Source organism: Protobothrops mucrosquamatus, unplaced genomic scaffold (assembly GCF_001527695.2).
Source record: "Protobothrops mucrosquamatus isolate PMUCROS unplaced genomic scaffold, P.Mucros_1.0 scaffold655, whole genome shotgun sequence".
In the NCBI taxonomy this organism is placed as follows: Eukaryota; Metazoa; Chordata; class Lepidosauria; order Squamata; family Viperidae; genus Protobothrops; species Protobothrops mucrosquamatus.
The window spans coordinates 396,001-409,161 of NW_015386944.1; the positions used below are offsets into that span (position 1 = coordinate 396,001).

At 56.1% G+C, this 13,161-nt stretch overlaps 1 protein-coding gene across 1 annotated transcript; it reads left to right on the forward strand.

The window, feature by feature from the left end:
• LOC107289206 (protein FAM71F2-like) lies at positions 1-4,541 on the forward strand. The gene is made up of 6 exons (XM_029284495.1): positions 1-120; positions 405-583; positions 1,116-1,377; positions 3,267-3,382; positions 4,022-4,086; positions 4,315-4,541. Exons 1-6 carry the CDS (start codon positions 1-3, stop codon positions 4,539-4,541), a joined length of 969 nt encoding a protein of 322 aa, XP_029140328.1.
• Positions 4,542-13,161: the final 8,620 nt, after the last annotated feature.

A 13,161-nucleotide genomic window follows, 5' to 3' on the forward strand; every position in this document is an offset into this window, starting at 1 on the left:
ATGGGTACAGATGTTGGCAAGGCACTCGGCTTGGAGGGGGGGCTGCTCTGCCAGCTGATCCGCTCCCCAGATTACAACCTGTTCCCCAACTCGGCTGTTTTTGAGAGCAACTTCGTTCAGGTTTGCGGTGGGGCAGGCCCAGGAGGCAGGCCGGGCCGGGGGCTGTGCCAAAGATGCCCACTTAGCCTTTTGCCTTCACCCTTGGGCAGAGATGATGGAGGGCGCAGCTGGTGCCCCTTCTGCTGGGCATGCCACTGGGAAGCCTTGGGCTGAGTGAGGAGGGTACCCTCACCCGTTGCGCCCCCTGGTGGGAACAAGGGGGTGACTGGATTTGATGAAAATAGACGGGTCTGGCCCTTTAATTAACCCAGGGCTCTCGGGTGGGCGGGAAACGGCTTCCACAGGTCACAAAGAAGGGGAAATGGATGGACATCACCCACACGCCCACCATTGTGACTCTGGCAGTGACCTCCTCGGATCCCTGCCTCCCTCTCCCCAACGTGCTCCTGATGGCCAATCACCGGGCCCCGCTTGGCAGGCTCCACGCTGGCGGTCCCCAGATGTCGCGGATGGACCTAACCAGGTGATGTTGGCCCAGGAGCAGGAGGGAGACCTTGGCCCAGGCCTGTCCCTGCCTGGGCCGGATCAGGAGGGGAAGCAGGCTGGCATCAGAGGGGCTTGGGCTGCCTCAGGGCACCTCCCCACAGCTGGAGGAGGAGGAACTCGGCCAGGTTGCTTCACACATGCAGCTGCAGGGCCGGGTCCTGGGACACCACCCAGAGCCTCGTTTTGGGCAGCCTGAAGTCCATACTGGGGCCGATGTCCAGCATCAGCGGCGTTGGCATGGCCTGCGTGCCCAGGGTTACCTGGATCGTGGTTCATTCCACGAATCCTTTCCTGGGTCTAATAAACCAAAAGTGGCTGCGGGGAGCAGAATTTTGAGACTTGGGAGGTGTCTCGTTTGGGGGGGGGGGCGCTGCAGGCAAAAGGGAGCAGCCAAGGCCCCCCTTCCCAGGCCCACCCCAAGGGGGTCTTGCCCATCTCCCAGCCCTGCCCCGCCCCCACCCGAGCTTCTGGCCCAGCCTGTCCTTGACTGCCTCCGTTGCTTTGCCCAGGCTGCTCCCCCTCCGCTACGTCCAGCTCTCTGTCCACAGCGCCTCCCAGCGCATTTTGCGTCTCCAGACGGTGACCAAGACGGTGTATTACCTGCAGCTGCACCACGAGCACCCAGAGGCCGTCTTTGCGCTCTGGAGCCGCCTGACCAACATCCTGCACAACGGCCTCTCCACCACCACCAAGGACCCGGCCATCCCCATCCACCACTGCCTGGTCTCCAGCCGTAGCAGCAGTGCCTCCAGCATCAGCCCCGTGGCCGAGGTATGCGGTCCCCTCGGCTCCAATCAGAGCAGGGCGGGAAGGGACCTCGGAGGTCTTCCAGTCCAACCCCCTGCTCAGGCAGGAGAGCCTATGCCATTTCAGACAGGTGGCTATCCCGACTCTTCTTAAAAACCTCCAGTGTTGGAGCATTCACAACTTCTGGAGGCAACTTCTCTACCCCTGGTTAATTGTTCTGACTGTCAGGAAGTTTCTCCTTAGTTCCAGGTTGCTTCTCTCCTTGATTGGTTTCCATCCATTGCTTCTTGTCCTGCCTTCTGGTGCTTTGGAAAATAAATTCCCTCCCCTTCTTTGTGGTGGCCCCTCAAATACTGGAATACAGCTATCATGTCACCCCCTGGTCCTTCTTTTCTTTAGACTGGCCATACCCAACTCCTGCAACCCTACTTCGTATGTTTTAACCTCCAGGCTTTTGATCACCTGAGTTGCTCTTCTCTGCACTCTTTCCAAAATCTCAACATCTTTTTTTTGTAATGTGGTGACCAAATCTGGATGCGGGATTCCAGAGGTGGCCTTACTAAGGCTTAATAAATCGGTACTAATACTCAGCCGAAGGGCCGCTCTGGGGAGGCCGCTGGAGAAGGTGCAACTGGTTAACAATGTCCCTGCAGACGGTGGAGGGCTTGGAAGGAGCCAACGGCAGGAGAAGGATGCTCTAAAGGCCGGCCAGATGCCCTTCTTTCCCTGGCTGGGTGCAGAGGCCTTTGATTTCAGAGAGTATTCCGGAAGAATCTCTCTCACCCAGCCATCTAGAGCCATCCTGCCAGCACAGCACCAGTTGGGGGGGTGTCCTTGGTGCTCTCTGAGCTCGGTGGAGTTTTTGCAGACTTTTCATGATCCAACTATGTAAGATCATCAGTGCTAAAAGGGAGAGGGGGGGGGCTTTATATACAAGTCACTTATCCTGTCAGTGTTGGTGGGAGTGGTCTTGCTAGTTCCTTCATTAGGCTGTTGCCTACCCCTGCCTTAGATTGTTTGTCTGAGTTGGTAGTTCCTGGATTGGGGTATAAACAGAGAACAAACCCTATGTCCTTCAAGCACTGATGATATTCCTTAGTTGGGTCATGAAACGACTGGAAGAAAACAACCCAGTTCAGAGAACACCAAGGACCCCACAGTTCTCCTCCCTCCCTCCTCCTCCTCTCCACAAACCCCACTCCCTTCTAGCCCTGATAATGTTACCTAGTTGGGTCATGAGACGTCTGCAAGGAAACAGCCCAGTTCAGAGAGCACCGAGGACCCCACGGTTCAACCCTGAGCTACAAATATTGTTGACAGCACCCCTTCCTCCGCTGGGTCCCCATCTCTTTAACGAGACGGGCCGGTCCTGGCTGCTGCTGAACTAAGATCAGACACCCCACCCACTTTCAGCTGAAGCCAGCCGTGGTGCAAGCCAGCCTGACTTCGGTTGTCACCTTCCTTTCCACCTCCCAGGGATGGGATTGCAGCCGGGGTAGGGGATCTGTAGTCCTTTGGGGGAGCAGGCCATTGGTTACTCCTCTGTGGCGTTTTCAGGCTTGCCACATTAGGGTGGGGTCACTCATGAATCTTGACCGACAAGAGAAGACAACACACAGGCTCTCTTCTGGACGAGTGAACCAAGGGCATATCCTGTGTTCCTCTTTTATTTTGCAACATACATGAGGAAGTGTGCAGGTGTCAATATAATTGGTTACATGTATAGGAAATAAGTACATGCCATCATATAATTGGTTACACACTTGTTGCAGGGCAGAAAACTAAGTAGGTTAACATACAATTGGTTCTACTTTCCTACATAGCGTCCTAGCATATGATTATTTAATGCAAAGCAAAGTTACTTGACCATTGCAGAAAATCCCAACAATCCACCTCTTGTCCCCCCCCCCCAGCACTCTGAGACGGTGATGAGGAGCCCAGGGATAATAATGGGAATGGGCAGGAAGGTGTCGGGCGCCCCCTCCCAGTTCTCCCCAAGACTCAGGCAAAATCAGGAGAAGCCCAGGAGGTAAGTGGCCTGATCAGCCAGCCCCTCCCCCCCCACGCCCTCCCTCCCCGGTCAGTTTTGTGTAGACTTCTCTCTTGAGCTCCTATCTACAGACTTCATGCTAAAGTTGGTTTATTGTTTTCTTGCTCATCTGGGCCAACAATTTAGGGAAAGGTAGATACAAGGCAGGTTCTGCAAGGCAGGTTCACCCTGCTGGGGACAAGAGTGGTTTGACAGGGCAGCCCCCCCCCCACCCTGAGAGCTGGAGGTCTCCGAACAGGAGCTGGACTCCCCTTTATCGGAGATTTATTTTTTTTTTAAACCAAAGTTGCTTTAATCTGAATTTACATCCTGAGCGGCAGGAGAGGGTCCACCTGTCTGAGAAGGGCCCTTCGGAAGCCGTGGGCCGTCCTGGGAAGGAGGCATGGCGGGGGGGGGGGTAGCCAGGGGCGGGTACAGACAGACACCCGGTAAACGCGCAGAGTCTGAGCAAAATTGATGAGGGTCAACCTACCCCCTCCCGCAGGACGAGCTTTGGCGAAGCAAGCGCCAGCCCTGGCTCGCTTTCCCCTCTGACGGGACCCTGGGTGGGGCCGGGGGGGGCGGGGGTTCCCCGGAGGGCCCCTTTCCTGACCCGCCCTGCCTCTCCTCCCGCGCCAGAGTCTCCTTCCAAGCGCAGCAGCAGAGCCTGGAGAGCTCGTCGGGACCCTCCAGCGACATTAAAGGTGAGCGCTGCCCCCCGGGACCCCCGGGCGCCGGGACGGGGGGCGGCGGCGGCGGCGGGGGACGCAGCGGGGCCTTTTTTTTGGCCGGGCGGCGCCCACATCCCGGCGCGCCCCTGCAGTGGCCCAGGACAGCCGCCGGGGGGCGCCCCAGATCAGCGGCCCGGGACCCCCCCCCCTTTCCCCCCGCCCGAGGCCGACCCCCGCCTCCTGCCCTGCTCTGCCCGGCAGTTCTCTTCTACGACCTGCCGCCGCCGCTGGTGTGCGCGCGGTGCCGGGGGCGGCTGCCCAGGACCGAGCCGCGGAGGTGCCGCCTGGACGCCCGGCCCGCCGACTCGGACCCGGAGCTGGCGCCCTGGATGGACCGGAGGGTGCACGGCCTCTGGCAGCAGGAGACGCCCACCTGGCTGCAGCCCCTCTGCCGGCTCAGCAGCCTCGCCGCCGCCGGCTGGAAATAGGCCGGGCCGGGACCCCGGCGGGGGCGGACGGGACGTCCGGACACGCCGCCGCTGCCGCCGCCGCCGCCGCCGCCCGGGCGGGCCCAGAAGCGCCTGGCAGGGCCAAAGCGCAAAACGGATCAATAAAGCTACCGGCTGGACCCGACCCAGGCGTGGCGCCCGCTAGCCGAGGAGGATGCGGGGAGGGGCGGACCCGGGGACAGCGCCGCCCGGGCCTGGATCGGGGCCGCGGAGGGCCGAGGCGAGGGGGAGGCAGCTGGCTCTGCCGGAGGACGTGGACGCGGCCAAGGGGGGGCGGGGGGGCCTTCTAATACCCCTCCAGCCTTCCTCCTACCCGCCCCCCCCCGGCCTCTTCTGTCTCCCCATCCCCTGGAAACGGTATCCCGACTGTTGAGGGAGCCCTCGGAGTGGGTTGGGGTGCACCAAGCCCCCCCCAGCTGTCAGGGCTCCCTCATTTGCCCAGAGCACGTGGCAGTTCCCACCAAGGGGGCAGACCCCCGCCTCTCCAGGGGCTCTGCTTTGGGGGGGCGAAGCTGGGGGTGAGCAGCTTCTGGGTGGCTCCATCCAGAGCTTAGCCCAGAAGATGAGGGAGGAAGAAAGAATTTGGGGGTCCAGGAGGGGGCTTGGCCAGGGAGCCTGGCTTTGGAGGCAAGGGCTGAGCGAGCCCCCTCCCCCGATGAAGGAGTCCAAATTTGGGGAAGGGTGACTGAAAGGGGAAGATGCTGCTTTCCCCATGACTGGAAAAGCCCCCCTGGCCATAGACCTCCCCCCCTTCCCCTCCAACCCCCCCCCACTAATCCAAAGGAAGGTCAAACCAATTTAGGGGCAACGTTGAAGCCAGGCCTGACCTCTGCTTGCTGGGGCGCTCAAAGCAGGCAGAAAGGACCCCCCCTGAGGACGGGGCACCCCGGAGGGGCTCTGGCTGCTCTGCTGCTGCTGCTGTCAGAACTGCCATCCTTCGCCCGGTGCCAGCCTGCCATAAACCTGGTGTGTGTGTGTGTGAGGAGTGGCGGGAGCCAGGGCAACCGAAATGAAGCTTTAGTGCCGTCCGGAGACCTCCGCTCATCACCCCAGGGCCAGGCGCTTGGGTGGGAAGCAGGATGTATCGCTCCAGACCAGCCCGCTTTTGCAGGGACGGTTGCCAAAACAACTTCTTTGACTGTTAACTGGACACACGGGAGACACAGTAGCAGGGTGTGTGTGTGCGCGTGTCGAACGGGAACGGGAAAGTTAACTGGGAAGCTTCCCCCCCCCCCCCGCAAAACCTCGGTTCTGGCTATGAACTACTGTAACCACCTGGCTTTTAGTAAAAGTATTCTTTTGGCTACCAATGGAGTGGAGAGTCTTGCTTGCCAAGAGGGCCCGGCTGGGGCAGGGCTGACCGCTGCATCTTCAGGTGGGCGGCTGAGGGAGGCCCCCGAGGGACAGGGACACGGGCTTTCCCGCCTTTGCTGTGTGAACTTAACCAGCAAAAACGGTCGACTGCTGGCCACTTTCTAAACCAGGGCTCTTCAAACTTGGCCCTTTGATGACTTGTGGACTTCAATTTCCAGAATTCCTCAGCCAGGCACAAGTCATCAAAGGGCCAAGTTTGAAGAGCCTTGTTCTAAACCAGGGGTAGTCAACCTTGGCTCTTTTATGACTCGTGGACTTCAACTCCCAGAATTCCTGAGCCAGCTAAGCTGGCTCAGGAATTCTGGGAATTGAAGTCCACGAGTCATAAAAGAGCCAAGGTTGACTACCCCTGTAATCTAAACAGAGTGCTCTTTGCCACATTAAATGGCAAAGCGAGAAACTTCAGCCCCCCAAAAGAAACCTCCTCATTTGTTCTCATCTGAATTTATATACAAATAAGGCCACTTACTGACTGTTCAAAGTTACAAGGGACCCCCAGAAAGATACTTATGACCCGGTTCTGAAGTTCCTACAGCTGCCCACCCCGTGGTCACGTGACCGCATTTCGTGTGCTCAGCCGCCGTCCTACATTAATGACCACTTGCCGCATCCCACAGTTGCATGACCACGATTTACACCATTCCTGTGGTAAACCCGCATTTATTTTCATTTTGGGGTAAAAGTGTCCTGTAGTGAACCATGGGTTTGCTTAACAACCATGGATTCACTTAATGAGCATAAAGTTTCACTTATGATCACTGCAAAAAAGATAATAAAATACAAATCGGGTGGGTTGTGTGATGACTCATTTTATGACTGTCACAATTTATGACTATGTTCAGATATTCTGGTCTGGCAGCTGGAGCAGCAAAGGGCTGTGAGGGGTGGGGGCCAGGACACCTGGGTTGATGGACAGGCCCCTGCGTGAAGTGATCTGTGCTGTGATTGGCTGCTCGGCGTGGAGGGGGAGTTTCCCTTTTTTCCCGCCTTTTCCCCCCCTGTGAGCCCTTTTGCGCTCTGCCATTTATTTACCTCAGGACGAGGCTCCCCTTTGCCTCGCCTGCTGCAGGCGTGGATAGATAGATTAGATAGAGAGAGATAGATGGGAAATATATTTATTTACATAAAACTACCAAGTTCCTGTCAGCTTCTCCCACTTCATTGGGACGCTGGCTGCGTAATTCCCTGACAGACTATAATGGGCAGGCTCCATTATTGTTATAAGTCGAGGACTTTCTATACATTGAAATCCAGGCAGATGAAAAGCTGCTGAGGAGGGTCAATGGCAGCCATTAACAACAATAGGCTTCCTGGGTCAGTTCCCCCTTCCCCAGTAGCTTTTCTTGCTGCCCCCTCCTTTCCTTTGGGCAAATGGCAAGTACAGGCAGTCCTCGACTTACAACCATTCATTTAGTGACCGTTCAAAATGACAGCAGCACTGAAAAAATGACTTGTGACTGTTTTTCACACATACAACCGTCGCTGCATCCCCACAGTCACGTGATCAAAATTCAAGAGGCTTGGAAACATTCGTATTTATGACGGTCGCAGCGTCCCGGGGTCAAGTGATCCCCTTTTGGGACCTTCTGACAAGCAAAGTCCAGGGGGGAAGCCAGATTCACTTAAAAACTGTGTGACTTAACAACTGCAATGATTTATTTAAACACTGTGGCAAGAAAGGTAGTAAAATGGGCCAAAACTCACTTAACAACCGTCTCATTTAGCAACGGATATTTTGGGCTCAGTTGTGGTCATAAGTCCAGGGCTCCCAGTACGAGGCCAGTAGCTGCCCTTCAGCCAGATGAATGGGAGGCCAGAGAGGGCGGCTGTCTGTGCAGACCCCGAGAGGGATTTACAAAGCTCTCCAGCTTTAATGCATTGTGCAGCTTTTGCAGCTGGGCTGTGGGGTCCAGATGGCCCCCTCCCCACTCCAGCTGTGCGGGGGATGCCGAGGGGGGGGAAACCATGCCGGCTCAGCTCCAAGGCCCCCTCCTGGCTTTTGGAAGCAACCCTGTGGTTCTGGAAGGGGGTGGGGGGGGACAAAGTGCCCCCAGGCCCCTCTGCACGAGGGGGCAGGCGCTGCCCGTGGGCCAGGAAGGTCACCCAGCCCCCCCTGGCTTTTCTCCTGGCTGTCTCCCTGCCAAGCAAAGCCTCCCTCCTCCGTTCAGGCATCTGGATCGCACAAGATGGGCCCCAGCCGTTCCCACAAGCTGCTCCAGGCGTCTCTTTCTGGCCTTCCTCCCCGTCCTCAGGCTGGAATCTCCAGACGTGGCAGGCTGGGTCAGGCAGGGCCATCCCTGCCTGGGTGACGCCTCCTCAGCAGCCTCAGAAATAGGCAACCCCCCCCCGTTCTCCATCTTCCTTTTCTATATCTAAGGCAGGTTGGGTCACCTCACAGGTGCATTCCAGCATTTGCCCCTTTCCCGCCTAAGCGGTCTTGGTCTCAGGACGAGTCATCTGCCTTCTCCTGAAAATCTCCATGGTTTCAGCACAAAACCAACTCGGAATCAGAATAGAGCTGGAAGGGACCTTGGAGGTCTTCTAGCCCAACCCTCGACTCAAGCAGGAGACCCCATGTCATTCCTGACAAGTGGCGGTCCAGTCTCTTCTTAAAAACCTCCAGGGATGACGCGCTCACAACTTCTGAAGGGAAGCCATTCCACTGGTTAATTGTCCTCACTGTCTGGAAGTTTCTCCTTAATTCCAGGTTGCTTCTCTCCTTGATCAGCTTCCATCCCTTGCCTCTTATCCTGCCTTCTGGTGCTTTGGAGAATAGCTTGACACCCCCCCTCTTCTTTGTGGCAGCCCCTCAAATACTGCAAATACTGCTATCATGTCACCCCAGTTTCTTCTTTTCTCTAGACCGGCCAAACCCAAATCCTGCATCCGTTGCTCTTTGTATGTTTTAGTCTCCAGACATTTACTCATCTTTTAATCAGCCCCTCCTGCCTCTCTCTGCTACAGGAGATTCATCTATGGGGAGGGAGGACAGGGACCCTTCCAGCAGGGGCAGAACCCACACCCCCTTCCCCTCTCCTCACCTTTCACTTGGAGCTAATGTTGGGATGGTTTTCAGGCTTGCTGGTGTGCAGTTCCTAGAATCCCGAAACAGCACATCTGGAGCACATCAGGTTGGGGGAAGCTGCCTCGTTGAGGGAGAGCATTTATCTCCCACACTTTCTCCAACTTTGGCACAAACATGTTGTGGAGCATCCAAATCCAAATTATTGTGCTGCATTCTGGAGGGGGTGAGGGGTGGGGAGCCTCTCCCCCGGGGACGCCAGGACCTTTGGCGACCTGGCTTCAAGGCTCAGCTTTGTTCTTGCCTCTCCCAAAGACGCTTTTCCAAAAGGCAACTGGATGCTCTCGGTTTTTTTCCCTTGAAGATGTTTTGCTTCTTTGGTTCTTCTTGGATGAGAAGCGAAATGTTTTAGAGGAAAACACAAAGAAAGTCCAGTTGCCTTTTGGAAAAGCACTTTTGGGACAATCTGGATGACAGAGACTCTGCATAGACATCTGCTCTCGCCTCCTTCCAGTTAAAGGGGGGGCCCAGAGAGAAACCCCTGGGGGGCACTTTCTCCTCGGCCTCCTTCACTATTTGGCTGCTGGTCTCTTTCTCGAGGAGGGGAGGGAGCAAAGAATTGTGTGTGGGGGGAGAGTGTTTCTGTTGCTCCTGATTTTCCTGACTGGTGGGATCTGGAGTTCTAGCACTGAGCCCAGGTAGTCCTCAATTTACAGCCGTCGATTTAATGACGGTACAACAGCACTGAAAAAAGGGACTTATGACCGTTTTTCACACTTACGACCATTGCAGCATCCCCATGGTCACGTGATCCAAATTCAGAGGTTTGGCAACAGGCTCATATTTATGACGGTCGCAGGGTCCAGGGGTCACGTGATCAGCGTTTCTGACCTTCTGACCCGCAAAATCAATGGGGAAGTCAGATTCGCTGAACAGCCAGGTTACTAACTTAACAATTGCAGTGGTTCACTTAACAACTGTTTTAAGAAAGGCTGTAAAATGGGGGCAAACCTCACTTAACAACTGCCTTGCTTAGCAATGGAAATTTGTGCTTAATTGTGATTGTAAGTCAGGGACCACTTGTAGTCCTCTTGGAGAGTCCTGGCCTTGTGAAGTAGTGCTGATACCCCAAAAAGGGGGTCTCCCCCAATTCACCCCACAACTCTCCCCCCTGAACCTGCAGCTAGTGAGCCAGTCTGGGTTTGGACTCTTTCAGGAGGTGCTATGCCCATGTTCAGAGGTAGCTGGACAGATGGATGTGGGCAGGGGGCTGAGCAGGCTGTTTCAAGCACCCACCTCCACTTGCCCGGCCCACCCCACCACGTCCTGCCCCCCAGGCAGAGGGCGAAGGAGCTGGCCTCTCAGCAGGAGGGGAAAAAGAGCTGGGAAAATCCATCCACCTTTAGCTGAACTTGTCCCACCTTAAAACTGCCAGGACAACCCAGCTGTTCCCGAAGCCGAATCAAGCAGCACCTCTTGAGCTGGACCCTTCCTGGCTTCAGAGGCTGCCGAGAGTCCAGCTGTTGTGCAGTTACACTGCAGCAGTGTTTCTCAGCCAAGGTGGCTGGACTTCAGCTCCCAGAATTCCCCAGCCAGCACTGAAAGTGGCCAAGGATGACCACTATTGCACTAGCAAAAAGGGCATCTGGCTGGATAAAATGGGGTGTGTTTGTGCTGCGCATTCTTGTTTGGGGCTTACATAAGCCGCGGAGTTGTGTTTTGAGCACAAGTTTTGTGAATTGGCAACGTAAAGTGCAGCATTCCTGCTCTTCTCCTGCCAAGTAGAATTGGAGGAATTTTATCTGCGGGAGGAGGCAGCAAAGCTGTCCTGCTGGGAAGGCCTGAGCTGGGTGCCTTCCTGGCTCCCTTGGCCAGAGAACTGGACCTCCTTCGCCCTTTCTGGGGTGGGGGCAGCGGGGGGGGGCAAGATCTCTCTCTGGAGCAAGCAGAGATGCTGGATTGATTCTCCCAACAGGCCAATAAAGGCAGGGTACAAATACACAAATAAACAAATAAATCCAAGCACCACGTCATGGGATGGGGTGCTTGCAATTGTGTATTTGAATATTTTATTAGTTTATGAAAATATAAAATACAGAGCTACAAAGAAAAATGAAAATAATGGGAAACGGGGAAGAGAAAAAGAAAAGAATGGGGGTGCTTGCAATTGTGATGTGGCTCCCCAAAGACCCCCGCCCCCCCTTCTCTCCCCCTCCTGTTTTCTCAGCAGGGATCCGAACGCAGGCATGGCAGGCGATGGGAGGCCTGGCAGCAGAAGGCCTGGGTGGGTCTCCTGCCAGCAGGTCTCGGTGCCAAAGACGGGAGGGGGGCGTTTCCCACTCTGCCTCTCTCCCCCCCTCCCCCTTTTTTGTGCGCACAGAACCCCCATCCGCCCTCCTTGCCAAGTCAGGAAGAGCTGGAAAGGCAGAGCTTTGAGCTACTGTTTCGGGGGGGGGGGGGTTGCAATATTTTGTTGCCTTGGGTTGCTCTAGGGCTGCCACCTCCCTTAGCCTTGCTTGAGAGTAAACCCCATCAAACTGCCTGGAACTCTGGGGGGGATTTGTCCAAAAGAGCTGCTGAGTCCCCTTCCATTACTGAAAACAAGTAGGGTTGTTTACAGCTCTTTGAAGAGAAGGAAGCCAAAACAGCAGCTTTGACTGCTTAAAGTTGTGAATAGTTTACATACTTGGAATTGCTCACACAAGAACCAGCTACTTCGGCCATCTGGGCTGCCTCCACAAGGGACAATAAAGATTAACTGAGGATACTGCAAAGGCTTCTGGCCTACATATTGTTTGCAGCGTGCCGGTGGATGGAGAAGGCTGTGGTGTCAGAGCACTCGGCCTGGCTTAATATCCGTGGCGCCCGGTTGGCCAGGATGGCTAGAAAAGGGCTGCTCTAGACTGCTTTGATGCAGCCTCAAGATTCTTGACATACAAATAGGCTTCGACTTATGAGCACGATTTTCTGCTGCTAAGCGAGACAGTTGTTAAGTGAGTTTTGCCACCTGAGAAGGGAGAGAACTCTGCATCCTGACGTTTGGAAGGAAACTACGGCCAACTAGAGGGTGGCGGATGAGGAGCAATGGCGGGGCTGGTAGGATTCGCAGGCCAATCCCCGTTCCTTCACCTTCGGCCAAGCTTTGATCCCTCCTGGCTTGAGGGCAGCTCCGGAGGGGAAGTCACAGAGGACCTTCTGCACCACCTCCGTGCAGAGATGTTGTGCCTCTCCAGCTGAAGCACAAACACACAACACCTGAGCTCAGTTAGGAACAGGCCGAGAGGGAGGATGAACAATATTAGTCCATCAGTTCATCTCTAAGCCAGGAGAGACATGATCCAAGAGGAGATGGAACTTCTGCGGATGGAACGTCAAAAAGAGGCCCACTGATCCTCGGAGAGGGAAATTTGGGCCCCAAGGAGACCCCGCCAGGCCCAGGGCTGAGGGTCTCTGGCGATTCTCAGTCTCCCAGGTCATGGCTGTCCCAAAGGGGCTTTTTCAAAAGGCAACTGGACTCTGTTTCCCCCTGAAGACGTTTCTTCAGCTCAGAAGGGAAGAAGCTTCTTGGAGGAGAAGCGAAATGTCATCAAGGAAAAACAAAGCCCGGTTGCCTTTTGAAAAAGCACTTCTGGGGCACAGGGCTAGACGTAATGCAGGTTTTTGGATAAGATTTTGATATATGGACAAGGCCGCTGTTAAGCCACCTCAGGGCCTTGCCCTCCCCCTTCACACCGGTCACCTGGGACGCACCAAAGAGCCGGTCAGCCTGATGGGCAGTTTTGCAGGCCTCCCCCCCCCCCGTCACCCTTGCACAGTGACACTCCAGCTCACCCCAAACGTCAAATAGAGTGGGAGCCCCCACCCCACCCTTGGAGAATACGGTGGGCACATGCTGTGCCGTTTGGGGGGGGNTTTCTCGTTTTGAAAAGCCCCACTTTGGGCTGCCTTGGCCAGCAGTCCTGGGGAAGGGGAGGGGGACAGTGGGGGCGAATGTGGAAATGGGGGCTCTCCAGCCACCCTCCTTTCCGCCCCCCCGCCCCCCACGGGGCTCCCGAGGAGCGGCCGCGATCGCGGAGGGTTGGCGGAGGGGACCGCCCCGTCGGAGCTCCCCGTGCGGGGCGGGGGCGGCACCGATAGCTGCCCGGGAGGGGCGGGGGCAGCTCGGCTTATAAAGCCCGGGGAAGCCGCTCCTCTTTTCTTCTC